The sequence below is a fragment of the Bubalus bubalis genome, chromosome 2, assembly GCF_019923935.1.
Source record: "Bubalus bubalis isolate 160015118507 breed Murrah chromosome 2, NDDB_SH_1, whole genome shotgun sequence".
In the NCBI taxonomy this organism is placed as follows: domain Eukaryota; kingdom Metazoa; phylum Chordata; class Mammalia; order Artiodactyla; family Bovidae; genus Bubalus; species Bubalus bubalis.
This window is the reverse complement of record NC_059158.1, coordinates 159,802,139-159,821,496: the sequence shown is the minus strand read 5'-3', so window position 1 is coordinate 159,821,496 and position 19,358 is coordinate 159,802,139. Positions and strand designations below refer to the sequence as shown.

The window sequence follows — 19,358 nt, the reverse complement described above, 5'->3', positions numbered from 1 at the left end:
GAAGGCTCTTTCTTGAGCTTATCAGCTCTGTATCTTTTGACCAAAGGAGTATGAGAAATGCCTGGGAAGATTAGATGCTTTAAGCAATGCACGGAACGTAGTAAGGGTTCACTAAGCTATGGCATCTTGTTACAGGTGAGGATTGTTTAGAGGTGTTCCTCTGTAAATCTCCAAACCTTAAGTCCTGGCCCCACCACGCCCACCCTGCCGTCCTGGCCCAGAGAGCAGCTGTTTCATGGGAGTCATTCATGAGTACTGGAGAACCTCTCTTGAGGTATGCTCTAATGGGCTCTGCGGTAGAACCTGTGTTCTTTTAACCCCTGCTGAGTGAAGGGACAAATGAACGCACCCCATCAGTGGGTTCATGAATGAGTATGTAATGCGCTTGCTTCAGGAGACAGACAATGCTGCCCCACACAGCGGTCAGGAAAGGCAGAGCTGCCAAGAGTGACCCTAACTACCCTACATGCCCTCTCCCCGCTGGGGCCCAGCAGTTCTTCTCCCTCCTCAAAATCCAAGGATCTGGAGACAGGACTTTCAGCCGTTCATGAGGAGAGCCTGAGGCTGAGTGACTGTAGTTCCATTCTCCCAGGACCCAGAGTTTGCAGAGGGCTGGCTGGGTCAAGGATGGGTCCAGACCCCAGAAGAATTTGTCTGCTCCCTGCCCCCAGCCTTAGGAGCACCTGGGGGTGCTTTCTCCTCTATAACTCAACTTATCTTTGTAATGAGTGCCCACTTCTAACCAATAGAAAAGTTAGCCTAACATTCCAGTGAACTCAGTCCAGTGATTTAAACACAATCGGTTCGACTTAAAACTTGGTCGCTTCCCCACATGGGGGCCAGGCCTATCCTGTTCTGCAGTGGCCCCTGCACACTCTCCAGCACCCTCTCAGCTGGCCTCTGGGCCCCACTCCGGGCCCACAGGATCTTGTGGGCCAGCTTCCTCCTCCAGTCAAGGAGCACCTGAGCGAGTGTCATCAGCCCTATTCTTTTTTCACTTTTATTGGTGTATAGTTGATTTACAGTATTGCGTTAGCTTCAGGTATAAAGTGCATCAGTTATATACATATATATCTCCATTATTTTTCAGATTCTTTTCCCATATAGGCCATTACAGTTTGAGTTCCCTCTGCTATACAACAGATCCTTATTATCTATTTTGTATATAGGAGTGTGTGTATCAGTCTCAATCTTCCAATTTATCCCTCCCACTGCTTTCCCCCGGTCACTGAACATTTTTTTTCTACATCTGTGACTCTATTTCTGTTTTGGAAGTAAGCTCATTTGTACCGTTTTTTAGATTCCACATAAAAGTAATATCATACAGTATTTGTCTCATACTTCACTATGACAATCTCTAGGTCCATCCATGTTGCTGCAAATACTGTTATTTCATCCTTTATATGGCTGAGTAATATCCCATTGTATATATGTACCATATCTTCTTTATCCATTCCTCTGTTAAAGGACATTTACACTGCTTTGCTGACACCCCAGGTTTGAAGTCATTTGAGCCTAGACCTCATCAGGTGTCCTCTACTTACTGACGGGATCATGGCCAGTCATTCACCTCCTCACAGCCTCAGTTTCCTCACCTGTAACAAGATGCCACTGTCTCCCAGGACCTCTGCATGGAGCAGACTATCAGCACGGAACTCAGTGCCTGGCACGTACATGCTCCCAAAATGAAATCCATCTGTTAGTTCTCAAAACCACACACACACTCAGCCCGAGCCAGGCTCAGGAGTTCAAAGGGAGTCCCCAACACTCCCTTCTCAAGTCCTCTCACAGGACCCCTGTACACAAATATATGGGTACCACCACTCCCCTTGGGTTATTCTTGCATGAAGGAAACAGATCCCTACTCAGACTGCCTCAAGTCAGAGCAGAGGTGTATGCAGAGAAGACCCTTTCAGTGCCTCATATCTGGCTCAAATTAGCTAAAGCCAAAAAGAAACGAACAGGTCTCCTTTGGCTCACATAACCTAAAATTCCAGGGTTATGTGCCTCTGGGCACAATCTGACCCCAGGACTCCATGGACACCACCCACACCTGGCCTCACTCGCCCCACCTACCTCAGCTCTGACTCCCTCTCTCGGCCTGGTTACTCCCCTTTCACAATCAGCAGCTGCAGGTCTATTCTCTCAGCAGCCCTCCTGGGGGAAACCTGCCTCTTTCTTGGATGTTCTAGCAAAAAGCCAGGCCTGAGGCTTGGTAGGCCAAACCGTGGGCATTCCTGAACCACTCACCATGGCTGTGGAGACACAGGTAAAGCAGCGGGGTCAACCCACCCAGGCCCTGAGCTGAACAAAGCAGTGCAGGAGAGAAGAAGGCAGGGACGGAAACCCCCAGATGCCTGCCCGCCTGCCCTCCCTCCACAGCCCCGCTCTACACACCCGCTCCCCAGTCACACTCCTTTCCAGCTCGCACCACCAATGGCCTGAGATGCTCATTAGTCCCCAGCTGAAACTCGAGAGAGTGGGAACCTAACTGGCCCAGCTGTTGGCTGGGCAGGGATTTCCTCGCCAGGTCACATGACAGGCGCTGCTGGCTGAGGACGAGTGCCCATGGGTAGGAGTCCAACTTGATCCCATCGGTGGAGCCAAAGCAGGGTTGGAAGATGGTTGGTGTCGCAGTTCAAATGAGGTTGCCTGGCTGGTCCATTATGGAAAAGCCACGGGCAGGGCAGTCTCTGTAAGAAGTGGGAGGACACCAGGCCTCACGAGTGACACATCCAGGTGCCCCTAGGGCATCTGGAATGGAAACAGCTTTATTGATACCTGAGGAAAGCACAGGAGAAACACTCCTGACCACTCAGCCCATCCCCTGGGGCCAGGTCAACTAGAGGCCAGACTAGTCCTCTCACCCTGCCCGTGCGCCGGGGGTCAGCCGGGGCCTTGCTGGCCAGTGCCCAGACGAGTCAGCAGCCAGAGTCTGGAGAGAGGACATCTGTAGCGGTGGCTTCTACGGCACAGGCAGGGCCAGCCCGGCAGCCTCACTGGTCAAGGTCCAGAGCCTCCTGGGTCACAGTTCGGAGTCCGATGGAAAACAGTTCCTCCCAGGGCTTCCGGATCCAGGCCAGCAGGGCCGTCATCTGATCCGGACACACAACGCGGAGTGCCCAGAAGCTCTCCAGCCGGGACACCTGGCATAGAAGCAGCAGTGAGGTGAGACACACGAGGGCCGTGCCCAAGCAGGGGGGCAGGCGGGTCTCAGGAGGACCCACTGCCCCTCCCGGTTCAAGGCCTCTTCTCGTCCCCAGGCCTGTCTCTCTCCGGAAAAGATCCTGACTCTGAGCTTTTAAAACAGAACCCAACTGGCACTGATGGATGACCCCCCAAAAGAGCTTTCTCGTTTACCACTTTGTGTCTTTAATCCTCCCTGCTTTCAGACTCTCAGTTCTAGAGTCAACTCCAAGGAGTCGCTGGGACTTAGTTCCTGGCTCCGTCATTTATGACCTGGGCCCGCTGGTTAACATCCCCCCAGCCCCAGAGTCCTCAACTGTAATTGAGCTAAAAACCATACTGCCTCCTCACGTAGAGGCTGTAAAAATCACACAGCTGGCGCACAGGCCCAAAGAGACACAAACTCCAAGTGGCGCCTGCTTCATCAGGGCCTCCAAGCTCACGCAAGGCTGGGCTTCAAGTGCACAGTGTTCCCACCGCCCGTAACTGCTTCCTCGCTACTGTTCACACCCCACGATGGGCTCCCAGGTCCCAGCACCCTGTTCTCTGCATTCCCTGCCATCACGACTGCCTGTGGTTAGGTTCCCTAGAGCCCAGATCCTAGACTTCCTAGACCCACTTGCCGCACCGTCCCCCACTGCCCCCTCCCCACTCCTCTCTCTCATTCGCTCCACACCTCGTCGTAGAAGACCAGCCGCAGGGCCTCCGGGGCCACGCGATACAGCAGCACAGAGCTCAGGCTGCTGAGGGGCTGCTGCTCCCTGACGCTCACTGAGGGGCCTGGCCCGGGGGGTGGGGCCTTCTCAGATGCTTCGCCAGATGCTGCTGGAGGAGGGGGCTCTGCCTGGGACCCTGCAGGGTCCTCATCTAACAGGTACAGGGTGGACAGAGTCAGCAACAGGGACACAGGACAGGCAGCCAGTCCTAGGGTACAAGAGACAGGGTGAGGCCCAGAGATGAAGGCCGTGGAAGAGCCAGATCCCCGGGCTGGTGTCCCAGTGCTGCTCGGAGAGGAGGAGTGACCACACTGAGGCGGCCACACCAAGGCCTGTGCCTCTGGGGACCACAGTTCTTACTTTCCCAAACTCCAGGGATCTCTAGCCTCCAAAACCTCTGAGGCCCAAGTCAGAGAGAACCTGCCCCACTCCCACCCCTACATCAGAAAGATGCACCCACTCTCCCCTTCACCAAAAGGGTAGGACAGGGCAGACTGAGATGATCTGCTCTACTTCCCACAAAGCCTGGGCTCCAAAGCAAAGGTCCCTGAGCAACAAGACACCCCATGGCACGCCCTGGACCCTCCAGAGAGGCTGGGACACTGAGACTGTTACTGGGTGGAAGTCCACATCCCGGCACTGAATTACTACAAAGGCACGAAGAGGCGCCAGGGGGCTGGACGGCTGGAAGGCCCGGGCCGGATCTCACCTTCAACCAGGAACGCTCGAAGGTAGAAGAACCGGGGAGGCTCCGAGGAAGAGTCTGTCTTCAACAGTGGCCTAGGGAGAAGGCGGCAGGCCCAGGAAGGAGCGGTCAGCCACAGAGTGGGAAGAGCCACAGTGGGGTGGAGTGAGGAGAAGGCCAGGCCCAGGTCAGGAGGCGCGGGGCTCAAGATTCCACCTGGGGCTTGTGAGTGGAGGAACTGTGCTCCACGAGCAGCCATCTGGGCCTCAGCCTGGCCTCAGCCCCCTCCTCAACTCACCAGAGCCTGTGCTTCGGGGTCACCTCCTCCTCCGTGGCGCTGAAACTGCTCCTCCGTGTGGGGGGCAGGGACTGCAAGACATCTGGACAGAGCCAGCCGGGGACAGGGAACCCTCAACGACTCCGGCTCTTCCATCCCAACCTCTCCACACCTTCCCATCCTCCATGCTGCAGAACTTCCAAGAGGGATGGGTCCTGTTACCCGTCTGTCTTCACTGCGGGCGCCACGCCTGGTGCTGCGGTCCACAGCCCCTGGCCCCAGCCTCCCTCCTCCCCCTGCCCCTTCTCACCGGTGAGCTCCTCCAGGAAGGCCCGGCAGCGCTTGGCCTCTCGGGGCAGCAGGACACAGGCCCCTGCCCCGGCTGCCCACTCCAGCCGCAGGCTCTGTCCTGCCAGGCCCAGCTCTATGTGCCGCAGATCCTGCAGGGGAACGGCCAGGGCCGGCTGCAGCCAGTTAGCCGGGGGCCCGCTGTGGAGACAGGGAGGGCAGAGTGGCAGGAAAGAGTGAGAGCAGAGTCAGAGCGTGGGGGCCCGGGCCCTTCCCTGGCAGCGGCCCCGCCCACTCACCAGATCTCCCCTGTCACCTTCAACACGTAGAACCTTTGGTCAGACACAACCACGAGACACAGAAATTCCCCAGGGTGGCCTGCCAACGCCAGCGGCACCTAAGGGGAAGAGGAGGTTGGCAGGAAACAGAGAGGACTAGGGAGGCGGCCGGCAGATTGAGGACACCAAGGTGTCCTGGGGATACTGCTCACCCATCCGGCACCTCCGTCAGCCTCGCTCTCTAGCTCACAGCCCCGCGTACACTCGGACCCACGTCAGGCTCTGAGCAGGTCTCCCTGACCACCATCTCACCCCCTGCAGCCCACCCTCTGAGAGGACGACTGCCCCCAAATACAAAACCCACCACCACTCCCCAGATCCCCAGACTTCAGAGGCGCCACAGGCCGTGGGATCAAGTCCGAGCTACGCGGCAGACACCAGATGATGCTTCCAGGCTCCTCTCAGGACACCTGCCCCGCCCACACCCTGGCTGCGCCGCTCACAGTCACTTCTCCCCACGAGCTCCTCTCAGGCCTGAGAGCAGTTGCTGCCTCCTTTCCCTAGAACACTCTTTTTCTCCCTCCCATCACTCATCCTGCAGGAAGGAGAGGCTTCCCAGGCCCCCACAGGCTGGATCACATGCCTATCAAGGACCTGAGCCTGATTCCGGCACAGGCACACCTCATCGTGGCTGCCTGTTCCTCACACCAGGAGGGACGATGGAGAGCAAGACTGCAGTACTCTAGGCCCTCGGTGTCCCACAAGTGCTCACAGATCCAGAGAGGGATCTGTGGCAACAACAGCCAGAGGCTGTGCCAGACAGCCCGCAGACACTGGCTCCCATGTGTGCCCCACACCCTGTGAGGTGAGCAGGGTCCTCCCCATGGGAAAGGGGAGACTTCGGAGGCTCAAACACCAAGGAGCAGGTCCACAGCCACACTGAGAGTCACTGCCGGCATTCAAACTGGAAGCCGAGCCTGGTGGCTCCAGAATGACTGCCCAGTTTGCTGTGCTGGAAACAGGCTGGGGGACACAGGGCAGGGCCAGGCTGGCACAGACCTTGAGGCAGCACCGGAACTCCTCCTGGGCATCTGTGAACACCTCGACGTCCAGGAAGAGCCGGAGTCGGTGGTCCACGGAGCGGAGGCCGCAGCGCTCAGGGGCTGGGGGGTGAGTGGCGGGCCGTCAGCCCGCCCCGGCCACCCCAGCAACCCTCCCCCAACACCACCTGCCTCTGTTCGCCTAGACTCACGCGGGCTGAGGCTCCAACTGTGGTGGTCATGGGAGGCCGGGGCTTGGGATGGGGCACTGCCAGCCCCGTTGCTGGGGTCACTGTGGCCAGGAGGGTCGTGGCCAGTGCTCAGGGACTGCGAAGGGGCCAGCGATTGCTCTTCCTGTCTCCGCTCCCCACTGGGGGTTCCCGGGGACACGGCCAGAAGAACCACGTGATCACTGCCACAGTATGGACACACAGCAGATGATTCTGGAGGGGGGATGGACACAGCTCATCAACCACACACATACACACACATATACACACACATAACATCCCTCCCCCCCGACCCCGCCCCACTGTGCTCACAATACTCCCTCCCGACTCTGGGACTCACCTGGGCCCTATCTCTAGCCTCACATGCTCCCCGTGCTCCCACCCGACCTGATGCCCTCGGCAGGCCAAACTGCTGACCAATCACTCCCCATCCCAGTGACAGATGAGCAGGCCCACAAGCTCAATACACCTGCCTTCTCATTTCAGGAGGCCCTTTCAGAGAGGGCCACACCCACCCAGGCCCTGCTGTGGGCCCCCTCCACAGCCCTGGGCTGGGTATGTACTTGAAGTCTGAGAGCCTGAAAACAACAGATAAGGGTCCAATTCCAGGTTCTCTGTGCTTGGTTCCCCATTTGTGAGATGGGAATGATGACAATCCTAGAAGGTTGTCAGGACGAGTGAATGGAATTGGGTAAAGAAACCTGACACAGATCAGCGACGAGACGAGAGACACTCTTTGAGCAGCTATGACATGCTGGAACGTGCTAGACCCTTTGACAGCTGTATCGAAACTCTCCTGACCCTATTGTGCAAGTGAGGAAAGCAAAGATGGAGTCACTGATGCGTCCTGTCAAGGCCATATAGCTGGGGTCAAGGTGGGAGCTACTGTGTGTGGAAACCTCGGCTCTGAGCCAGGCATGGTGCCGGTGCTGTTCCATCACACTGAAATCTCCTCATGTCACGGGCCAAGTCCATCCTCTTCTTTGCTCAGACAAGGTGACTGAGGCTCAGATCAAAAGAGACCGGAGCACATAGGAATGTACAAGACTAACGCCACCACGGAAGGGACACCAGGGCCACATGACCCTTGGAGTACAGACAGGGTCTGGGACAGGGTAAGGCTGTTTCTGTTATACATACTGTACTGCTGGGCTTGCAGCTGCCCAGGCAAGTTCAGGTTGGAGAACGAATGAAGAGGGCTCAGTTTCTGAATAAAATTTAAATCCCTATTTCAGCTACTTCCAGGAAAAAAAAAAAAACGCAATTAATAAAAATCAAACATTTCAGTGCAGGTGTTACCAAGAATATTTTTTTCCTCTTCAATGTCTTCAAAGACACGGCTTTTTGACTGGTCTGCAGTGGAAAAATCTGTCATCTTAACAAACAGGGTGTGAAGAAATGCCACGAAGTGTTACTCAACTGACTCACAGGGTCAGTCAGGGAAGGACAACCTAAGCCCCCTCACACAGCATCCCACTGCGGCTGCCAGACAGCCCAGCGCTGCAGGGAGTGCTCGTATGTTTTACATGGCTTCTGAAATAGTAGCCAAAAAAAAGGAGGGAAATGCTCCAAGTTATGGAAAAATAATGGGCATATTTAAGCAGTTACAGAGATTGTACTTCCTGACTTAAGAGAAAAAGAGGATGTAGGGTTTTTTTGTAAATGTGGCAGGCAGACAGTTTTAATTTTTCCTCCAGGCTAAAAAGTTGGCCCCCGCTCCTTTCTTCCCTAGGGCTCCCCCTCCACGCTCCCAGCTCAAAGCCATTTTCCCTGAAGCAGCAGGAGGTGCATGGACACTGAGGTCAAGGGCAGGGCTGGTACCTGTCTTCCGGAACAGTGGCCTCCAGCCTTCCTCACTGTCCAGCCCCAACCTGGGCTCCTCTGGCTTGAACTCATGGCCACAGCGCAGACACTGGAGTCTGTCCCCTGGTGGGGGCCCCGCTTCCTCAAGCTGATGCTGAGAGGTGGCTGCTGGGGTCAGCACAGCTAGCAGCTCCTGAGACAGGGTGGGCCGGACACAGCCGTGAGCAGGACCCGAGTCCTCAGGCTTCCAGCCTCCCCCAGCTGCCTGGGCCCCGCGCTAGGTTCCGTCACCTGGACAGCCGCCTGGGCATCCGGCTCCAGCACCACGTAGCGACGCAGCTGCCGGTCGGGGCAAATGTAGGAGAAGCGGAGAACAAGGATGGGGCCCTGGGGTTGTGGATCTGAACTCTGCACAGGAAGAGGTGGTCAGTGGGATTAGGGTTATGCTGAGAGCGTGACGGAAACGATCGCTCTAGACTCCACAAAAATGCTTTTGCTGACAGCCATGCTGCAGCCCAGGAGCTCTGCCCCTCGGCCAAGCCTCCAAGCCGCCTGGGGCCTGCCTCTGCCCCTTAGTGCCCCTCCCCGGCTCCAAGCGCAGTGGCAGAGTATGGGAAACCCCGGCCCAGTGCCTGACCAGGTTGTCAAGAGTCAGTTCCAGAAAAAAAAGCCTAGCACCCCTCCCAGAAGCCCTGGTCCTTACCACTCACCTCAGGCACCTGCTCGCTCTGGGTCTGGGTCTCTGCCTCTATCTCAGCTGCCTCCAGACTCCGGAGCTCAAGCCGTTGCAGGGTTCGAGCTGCTTGGAGTTCCACCTCAAACAGGTGGCCCGTAGTGACCCAGAGAAAGCACTCCCTGCCCCGCACGCCCTCGGGCCCCTCTAGGGGACACACCAACATGGGCCGGCAGAGCTCCACTGAGGAGAGACAGAGAGTGGGACACCGTGATGCGGCCCCTGCTATGGGGCGGCCATCCGTCCCCACCCTTGGGCTCTCCTGACTCCCGGACACACGACCACCACCTGGCTCCGGGCCCCCTCACGGCCAGCGAACGCTCACCCTCCACTTCACTCTGCTCCTCTCCTCCCTCCTCTTCTCCCTGCTTCTCCAGCTCCTCTTCTCCCTGCTTTTCCAGCTCCTCTTCCTCCCGAGGCTCCGGCTCCGGCCAGACCTCCTCTGCCACTTCCTGTGGCGAGTCCTTCTCAGGGGGTGGAGGGCTGGGCGCAGGCCCTGGGCTCGGGGCGTCCGGGGACAGTGTGCTGAAGGCAGAGGCCTCCAGGTGATTCCGATACTGCAGCCAGTCGCAGCCAAACCGCTCCCGAAAGCTGCTCATGAGTTCCAGCTCCCGATGCTGCTGCACAAACCACCCTGGGGAGGTGGGGGAGCACACGGCTTAGCAAGCCCGGCCCCACCACGATCCCCAGCCGCCCCATCTTATGGGCGTGCTTCTCAGGGTGAGGTAAAAAAGGGGGTGTGGCGGCAGGGGACGGCCAGTTCAGAGGGAAGCCGAAGTCTGCCCTTTCGGCAGCAGGTGCTGAAACGAGTTCTATGCAACACTGAGGTCACGTGCAATTCAGAAGCACAAAGCGCCTGCCGCTTAGAGAGATTCAAGAGACAGGGCAGCGCATTTAAGGTCTGGAGACGTCCTCTAGTTTAACCCAGCTTTTTCCAAACTGATGGGGCCACAGGATCCTCTCATTATCCGACCCGCTGACATCGAACAAAGATAATGTTCCCTGAAAAACCCTTTGGAAAGTGCTGCCCAGGAGCAGTCTCTTCTCCTTTCCCCAGACTGAAACAGGAAGGACGACGAGGTACCCGCAATGTTCCACTCCACCAAAAAGAGAAGTCCTCCCAACTAGAAGACTGGAGAGCGTGGGACTGAGGCCGGGGGGCTGGGCGTGAGCTGACTCACCAGCCGGGGAGGGGTCCAGTGTCCGGGGCTCTGGGTCGGTGTCACTGGGTTCCGAGATACTCGCCCGCCTCACGCGGACTCGGCTCTGAGGTTGGGAGACAGACCCCACATTCTATGAAAGCCAGTGGCCTTCCACCCAACCCACCCAGAACACCCACCCGCAGGCAAGGACATGCCCTGACCACTCCCAGGACCTCTGTAGCCCCCGTAAACACACCCAGGACCAGGCATGAGGCAGCCTAGGACCCCATTTACCTTCACCTTGCGGAGCGGGGGCTGGGCCACAACGCCCCCTGACGAGGGGCTGTCACTCAAGTCAGGGCCACCGGAGGTTTCGATCGTACTCCCCACTGGCCAGGGCGGAGGTGGTACCGAGGTGCTGAGCCCCGAGGACGTGGAGGTCTGGCATGGGACAAAAGGAAGGAGACAGAGGTCGGAGCCAGGGCGCACCCCTCTTCCGCCCACGCTCACCGAGAGACGGGGCCTACCTTCCAGCTGATCGGACAGACCCTTCCTGGACACCCCCCTGTTTCCCTCGGCTAGCGCCCTTCCTTCACCTCCGCCCCGTCACTCCCGCCACACGAACCTGTAAATCAGTCAGTGACAAGGCCTTTCCATCGAGAAGGAACTGAGCAGAGATAAAAGGGGAGGGCGGAGTCGGTGGGAGCACACACTCTGGGGAGCCCCTAGCCAGGGTTGGGAGCCCTCCTAGTCCTGTAAGGACCAGCAGCTTCAATGAGGGGGAAAGGCATAATAAGCCAGCAGCCTGAGGCCTCGGTCCCTCACCAAGGGATGTGGGGAAAGGCAAGAGCATGCAGGGGTGAAGGACGCCTAGGCAGGAAAGGGAATGCAGAGCAGACATGGGCAGACCACTCACCCCAGCAGCAGTGTCCCTGGCACGGGGCGACAAGTACCGGGCAGTAGCCACTCGGTGCTCAGGGTGGAACCACAAAGGGTTCCCCTCCAGGTAGAGCTGGGCACAGGAAGAGGAGACTGAGGTGGGCCTGGGGCCTCCTTATATGAGTAAGGGGGCTGACCAACTCAGCATGGGGGGAGGAGGGCACGAAGCCGGCTCCCTGGTCCTCACCTTGCGCAGCTCTGTCAGCAGCCACAGTGGCGCCAGCTCCCTGTGTCTCTCCAGCAGGTTGTAGGCCACATCCAGGTGCCGCAGGTTCCGCAGCTGTTCCAGGCCTGGGGCAGAGATGAGAGGAGAGGTGTGAGCAAGGCTGTGGGTGAGCAAGGGTGGAGGGGCGTGGGATGGGGTGGAGTGGACTAGAGGGGGCGTGCCAGGGGAAGGCATGGCAGAAAGGCCAGCCTGGGCATCCCACACCTGTCTGAAGGCTGCAGGAGGCTCTGGTAGGCACACGGATCCCAGGCCACCCTGAGTCTCATACTGCCCCCATTCCTTTCCATGCTGGACTGCTCCCCTGCCCCAGCACACTCCCCCACTCACCATGCAGGCTCTGGAGCTCATTGCCCCGCAGAATCAGGGTTCCCAAAGCAGCCCCTGAGGGTCCCATTTTCGGCACCAAACGCAGGTGGTTATAAGAGATATCCAGGTGACAGAGCTCAGACAAATCCTGGGAGGGGATGGAGGGGGCAGTAACAAACAGTCTCTCCTTGACCACACTCTGGCCAGGCTTCTCTGAATCCTCTTCTTGACTAGGCCTCAAACTTGACCTACAAAGACTACAGATTCTCAGCCCAAATGATTTCACCTGCCCCTCTATCAACCCCCACGTTAAGACGAACAAATCTACCCGTTTCTCACAGCTCTGGAATGATCACCCCAGTCCCCTGACATCACTGCCCAGGAAAACTCAAGGTGGCAGAAGGATTTAGTTTGCTTCAGACAATACCTGAAAGATAGGGCCCAGCTCTCTGCCTCCGTGGGGCTTTGACAAGAGCCAGTTAGCAAACCAGACAGGTTCACATGGACGAACACCCCTTCCTGTTTTTCGTACACGTCCACTTTGCCAACTTCAGAGGAACCCGACTAGGGTTTGGTCAAAGAGAGAATCTGCCCAAGCCCCCACTGTCCCACTTCCCACTGCCTCATGCTCCCTTGAAAACACTCACCTCTGCACAAGTCAAACTGGAGTTCAGTTCACACCGAAAAGCTTATGACTGATTAAAATAGTTTTACTACTAATTAAATATCACCAATAGTTTTTTGCCATTTTAACCAGAATCCAGCTTTATCTCTGACAGAGAGACATGGGAAAAGGATTCTTCAAGTTCATCATGAAAGCTACCCTTTACTGAGCTAGACCCTGAGCTAAGTAATATCAGATACTCTTCACAATCATGTTCATACTATAAAAGTAGGTACTCCTATGATGTGTACTTTACAGATAAAAAAACTGAGAGGTTAACTAATTTGTCCCATGGAGATTAAGAGTTGAGGTTTGAACACTGGTTTGTCTTATGCCAGAGTCTGTGCCTCCAAAGAGTACTGCCTCCCAGGATGCGACTCCATAGGGAGTAGGGGTGGGGAAGCAGGGGGGTGGCAGGTGGGAGGCCAAGAGCAAGGTGGGAGCAAAAGGAGTCTAGAAGAGAAGGTCTGAGCAGAACAAGTGGAGGCCCAGGTGGCACCCGCCCAGCCAGGCTGTTCATACTCACCATCAGGAAGCCCTTGCAGTCCTGGACTTGATTGTGGCTCAGGTTCAAGAAGCGAAGAGCTGACAAGAGACGCTGAGGGGGGATAGGGATGGGAAGCAGAAAATCAGACATCCCCAGGCAGCCAACTGGCCCTCCACCCTAAGGGCCCATGCCTGTCGTTCCCCAGTTTCCCAAAGCCCCTCCTGAGGCTCACTCACCAGGGAGCTGTCTAAGGCAGTCAGGGCATTGTAGCTGAAGTCGGCAGACAGCAGAGCCAGCCAGGGCAGGGCAGAGCAGAGGTCACCACCGCAGGCTGACAGCAGCTCCTGCGCAGACGGCGGGTGCTATTACCTCCACTCTCCGCCCCCCACCACACCAAGGCCACGCTCTGTCACCTGGCCATGCATTCACTCTATATACTGAGCTCTGTCTGGAGATGCAGACTTAAAGAAAGCCCAAGGCCCCCTTTCCAAAAATGTGAGCAGACAGAGCAGCGGGGGAGGTAGACGTGAGAATGTCGAATACAATATGTTCGGTGTGATTGTAACTAGACAGGCACAGAGGGCTGTGGGAACACAGCAGAGGGAGAGAAGACCCTGTCTAGCAGGAGGCAGGGCAGGCTGCAGAGAAGCAGGAACATCAGCACTTGGTCCTCCACGTCCCTCAGGACAAGGCTGCCGGGCTTGCCCCTGACCTTCCTTACCTCTAATGCCTGGAGGCTCCTGCTGCAGATCAGGGTCTCCAGCTGGGAATAGATGCCACGGAGGCCACGGAGGCAGTGGAGGGGGACACCTCGGAGCTGGAGCAAGCGAAGGGACGGAGGGAGGGAGGGAGACTGAGCTTCAACGGACAGATGTCTCATCCCCACCTCCCAGTGGGGAGGAGGGGAATGATGACAAAGCCACCTATGGTTCAGGGCAGCCTTAAATGGAAGAGTAGGTGGTGCATCACTGAAGAGCAACAAGCACACTTCGGTCTGCCCCCCACACCCCACCAAGGGGCCACTTCCCTGTTCCTGCCCCAAATGTCTGCTCAAGCTGGGTTTTGTGCACCAACATCCCCCAGTGCCCCATACCTCCAGCTGCCGAAGGGACTTGAAGGGAAAAATTTTGATGGGCCCTGAGAGGCCAAGACCTGGGACATGGACCAGCTAAAAAAAAAAAAAAAAAAACTACTCAGGTCACTGAGGCCTGGCACATGTCCCTTTCCTTGGCCTCTCTTCCCTAGCACTGCCAAGCACATCTCTCTCCTCACCTGGGTCTGGGCCCTGTATATTTTGCGCATGCATCCACACCCCCAGCCCCACCTCCACTCTTCTCTTGTGCTATCAGTACCCCCGACCCCATCCCCACCCCAGAACCTTGAGTGAAAGCGTTTTCTGCAGCACGTCAAAGAGGAACTGAAGCTGGAGGATGATGGGCGAGTCAGCGGGGTGGGACGGCAGAGCCACAAAGCCTGTCTGGCCGGGGCCCCATGGCCCCAGATGCAGCTCGAATACATGGTTCAGGTGCTGCAATGTGGCAGTCAGCAGGGTCAGGGTGCTATGGCCAGACAGCACCACATCCCCTACAGGGAGAGGGGCAGACAAGAGGACATAAGAAAAGGCTCTTGCCATTCATTCTAAGACTTACGACCCCAGGATACACCCACTCCTATTCACAGACCCGTTTCCATTCTCCACAACAGGATCCAACTTCACCACTCTTCCTTGCTCAAGTCTTCATGGCTCTCCTCTATCTTTCAAAATGTCCTAACTTTTCCACCTGATAGATTGCTTCACTACAAGACTCCAGCTTTTCTAAATTTCCCTTCGTCTTCTGCTCAAAAGAGCCTGGCATACTCATAGTGCTGGCAAGAGCACCGGTTCGCAGCTTCCTCATTTTCTGACACACCCCCTTCCACTCTGCCCAGCCCAAGAGCCACCTTCTCCAGGAAGCTTTCTCAGCATGCGCCGCTGCTGAACTTTTCACCATAATTACTCACTTTATATGAGAGCGAACGAGAAGTTTTATCTGTATTTCTTTGTCTCATTGTACAAGGAACATGTGCACTTACAGAAACTTTCAAACAACACTAAAATGCATGTCAAAAAAGTAACCACTCATTTAAGCACTAAGGTATTGCTGCTGCTCTCCACATTAAAACTGCCTTCTCTCGTCCTTGAGGGCATCTTCTGGTATTCATTACTGCATCTAAAAAAATACAGCTACAAGGTCCTACTGTATAGAGCAGGGAGCTATATTCGATACCTTGTGATAAACCACAGTGGAAAAGAATAGAATGTATATGTGTGTATAACTGAGTCACTTTGCTATACAGCAGAGCTTGGCATAACACTGTAAATAAATTATACTTCAATAAAAATAAGTAAAAGTGCAACTACAAGGTAGGTACAGAGATTTTTAAGTTTCTTGGAAAAAATAAGGATTGATTAAAACGATTTTGCAGAAATAATACAGAGAGATCCCCATACCCTTATTTGTAACCACCAATGGTTTTATTTTATGTGGAGTACAATATCAAAATCAGGAAATTAGCATTGTATAGTTGGACAAGGTGTATAGTTCTATGCCATTTTGTTACATGTAGGTTCCTGTAACTACTACAATCAAGATATAAAACTATTCCATCACTGTAACACTCTCCCTCCTGCTACACCTTTAGTCACTTGTGTGCCTGTGTGCATGGACTCACACACACACACACACACACACCCCATCAGCCCTACCCTCTGGAACGAAGTCAGATTCTTGCTAAATAAGTTATCAAATCCTACACCCTTGTATGAAGGATTTTCTATGTACTAGACAGTAAGGATAGATACAGATAAGGTTTAAGGACTCTCCCTACCCCAAAAGAGCCTCCCAGTCTAGAAGAGGAGATAAGACATGTGCACAGTTAATACTACAAGCCAGAAAGTAAAAATGCTATACAGATACCATCAACAGGAGTGCAGAGAGATGAAAAGGTAGCTAACATTGAATAATATGTGCCAGACACATGTTATTCCATTTAAACTTCACCAAAATCTCCTAAAAAGCACTGTCAATACCATCTTACAAATATGGAAACTGGAGCGCAGAAAAGTTAAGAATATCAATTGAGATCATAAATCTGATAGAAAGTTGTTACTTCCATCTGTTCTCAAAGTCAGCCAGAATTTCTTCAACTAAGGCCAACCATTACCGAACATCTACAATGGCTCCACTGTGCCTAGGCTCAGAAGAAAGAAACTATAATAATTACTACCAACTTTGAGTGCTTACTATATATGCAATCACTGTTCTAAATGCTTTATGTGAATTAAAATGAATCCCCATAGCAATCTTTCAGTTAAGTATAATCATTATTCCATTTTGCTGATGAGGAAGAACTAAGGCTCAGAAAACTTGAACAATTTGGTCATGTTTGAAAGAGCTGGGATTCCAACCCAGGGGCTTTTAATTATCCTATACTTCATGCTTTGCCACTGTCAACTACAATGTGGCACTTGCCATTGGCACTTGTCATCCACCTCTACAAGGATTAAATCATGTGCTACTGCAGCTGCTGATTCTGGACACCCCCTGAAAAGTTTAGGGTGGAGAGCAGAAATGAGGAGCTCGGTGCTCTGGAACAACAACAAAAAAAACCTAGCATCACAGGTCTTCAGATAGTTGCATATTTTCAGGAGCCAATTTTATTATGAGCCCAATTCTTCTGTATCTCTTCACATCTAGCACTCCTCATAAAAACACTAAAATCCTTCGTGGTTTCAACTGCTGCTCATCACTAGCAGAAACGGTCTGCAAAAAATATGTGCTTGATAGCATTTACTCTCTCTCCACCAAAATCACATATATACTGACCTTACTCCCTACCTCTTTGGAGCAGTTTCTCAGAGCCATCTGAGATGCTGCTCATGGGCTATAGTCCTCATTTTGTCCAAATAACGCTTTTTTTAAGTCAGCAGCACAGATCAACGATTATGACTAGTCCTTGGTCTAAAAGGGTTTACGGCCAAGTAACGATCACTCCGATCTATGAGTATCAGAGAACGCATGAAGAAAGTGGCACCCAAGTTTGGCCTAGAAGGATGGCTAAGGTTTAGACAGTCAAAGACAAAGAGCGACAGAGCGAACAAACTGGGAGGAGTAGAGAAATTAATTCTTTGACACCCAAACCCTCGTGACCCTAAACAGCTGTAACCTCATGACTCCTAACGAGGCAAGTCTCTGGAACGTAGGAAGTTCCCCCTCTCGCCCAGCCTCAGCCCAACCGGAAGTTCACTCACCGGACTCGCGCAGAAGCCCCGCGAGCTTCCACACCAGTGAGTCCCGCGGAGCGGTCGTCATGGCCACAGGACGCTGGGGGCGGAGCCAGAGAAAGGAGGAAGCGGAAGAGCTTCAGGTGGTAGCAGAGCCAAAACGCCAGGACGTCCGCGCAAACCGAAGCCTCGCGGAGAAAAAAAAAAAGCAAACAAGAGGGCGAGAAAGAGCTCCTCTTTGGTTCCCTTTCAAAGAGCATAAGACCTGACCAGCTAGACTGACCTTCCTGTGTGATCCTCCCACCAGCTCTACAGCCGGGCGCCTATCAATAATAGACAGGAAGTCCCGCCCCGGAAGAAAGGCGCTCGGAAGGGACGGCCGAAAAGTAAGCCAGCGCTGCCGGAAACCATGGGGTAAGTCGTGCGAACGTGTCGAATGGGGGCGGTGCCCGCTGGTTCGGGCGAAGGCGGTCCTTTTGCGTCTCAGCTGCCGGAGCCCAGACCCCAATCCCAAACTGGGCCTCCGCCGTCCCTGCCCCTCTGTGGGCCCCGCAAGGCCTGACACAGCCACTGAGCTCGGCTGGGGCCGCTCCGGGTCAGTGAGGAAAATCTGACTCCTGTTTCCAGATTGGGCGGGGAAGCACAGTTGAGAGAAAAGGAGTTTTCTGTTACTGAGGAAAAGACTTACCCAAACTCTCATCCAAACACTCCTTTTTCAGTTAAAGGAGAGCGTGTCCGCCATGGGAGGCAGTTTATTCACATCTGTGTGAAAGAGCTGGGGCTGGCGAAGGTGCCATTTCTGGGGTCCCTTCGACCCTTTTTCCTTCATCTTCCTCCAGACTCGCTTTTCTTTTTCCTTCGTGAATATCAGCCTCTCACATTAGCTTCATAACGCTCCACGTGCACCAGGTCCTTTATTTTTCCTTTGTTTCGACTCCTAACACTTGAATTTAAAAGTTACTGTTTCGAGTTTGAAAATGTGAAAATAGATTCACAAAAGCCTATGTTACTTGGGAAGGTCATTCAATTAGTAACCGATAGCTCCAAGACTGCCGAGTTCCCATTGTAGCTTTCACCTGGTCCCGGTGAAATACAGACGTCGACTACAGAATTAACGAGTAATGCAATGCCTCTTTAACAGAATTTCTTGTTTTCAGGGAGGGTGTTTTTTTTTTTTTAATGTAATGCCCAATCTTCTGATTTATTTTTAAAATTAGTGGTAGGCCAGTTGAGGGTAGGAATAAGGTCATAGTCATTTTTATTCCGAGTTACAAAATTTGAAGGATCTTCTTTTCTGAAGACAAAATATTTGAAATGGCAATTTATGCCTCTAAAGCACACAACTTAGCGACTATGGCATACTATATGTGACTTGAACCCAGAGCTTAAAAGAAGTGAAACAGACTAAGAGGAAGCGCATCATGAACAGCAAAGCAGTATACAAATATAAAGTAACAGTGGGACCTCAATATATTTTTGTTGATTATTAATCCCATAAAGGTGATGATTGTCAGTCCCCGTTTATCAAAGGCCTGGAACTAGGGAATGGCTGGAACTAGGGAGTGGGTTCTCCCATAGGGCTACTGCAAATTCTAACCTTTTTAGACAAGAAGAGACAGATTGTTTTGATGTTTCTGACATTGCAGTGCTTTGAAATCAATTTCAGGTGTGCCTCTCCAGCCCACAGAGTTCTTCACCATTCATATGGGTAGCCTCCAACCCCCCCACCCCGACCCCCACCAGATTTGTTTTGCATCCTCTTGAATGTAAAAGTGGGAGCAAAGAGCAGCAAAGAAAGCTTAACTGGAAGAAGAAAATAGCTCCTAAGAGAAGCGGCAACAAGAGACTAAGCAGCTTTTTTTTCCCAGTCCTCTGTGAGGCCCATTCCCCTTTCTGCCCTTGCCTGGAGGGGATGCCTTGGCCACCTTCCAATGAATTCTCCCCACCCCACCTGACTCCCTTTTTTCCAAGTTAGAGTGTATTTCTGTAAAGTGCTGCCATAAGGACCTGGACTAAGACAAAACCTTTGCAAAAACTTAAAAGTCTTAAAGGGAAAAAAATTACCCTTTTACCATAACAGAAAAAAAAAAAAAA

General features: G+C 53.9%; 1 protein-coding gene across 5 annotated transcripts; it reads right to left on the bottom strand.

The window, feature by feature from the left end:
* Positions 1-2,720: 2,720 nt before the first annotated feature.
* On the bottom strand, positions 2,721-17,624 carry LOC102415246 (serine/threonine kinase 11 interacting protein). Of its 5 annotated transcripts, XM_025278330.3 has the most exons (25): positions 17,548-17,624; positions 17,292-17,364; positions 14,379-14,584; positions 14,094-14,168; positions 13,722-13,940; positions 13,237-13,344; positions 13,040-13,111; positions 11,871-11,997; positions 11,505-11,608; positions 11,295-11,390; positions 11,004-11,045; positions 10,673-10,819; positions 10,418-10,502; positions 9,562-9,870; positions 9,214-9,419; positions 8,795-8,911; positions 8,522-8,696; positions 6,683-6,913; positions 6,490-6,593; positions 5,452-5,549; positions 5,175-5,353; positions 4,886-4,967; positions 4,612-4,682; positions 3,863-4,110; positions 2,721-3,146 (listed from the first exon to the last, which is right to left on the bottom strand). In XM_025278330.3, the coding sequence occupies exons 2-25, from the start codon at positions 17,350-17,352 to the stop codon at positions 2,997-2,999; spliced, it is 3,312 nt and encodes a 1,103-aa protein (XP_025134115.3). In that variant the 5' UTR covers positions 17,353-17,364; positions 17,548-17,624; the 3' UTR covers positions 2,721-2,996. The 5 variants fall into 5 exon arrangements, with proteins under 5 accessions (XP_025134115.3, XP_006059007.3, XP_025134112.3 ...); XM_006058945.4 differs by lacking the exon at positions 17,548-17,624 and having other exon boundaries at positions 13,722-13,817; XM_025278327.3 differs by lacking the exons at positions 11,004-11,045; positions 17,548-17,624.
* Positions 17,625-19,358: the final 1,734 nt, after the last annotated feature.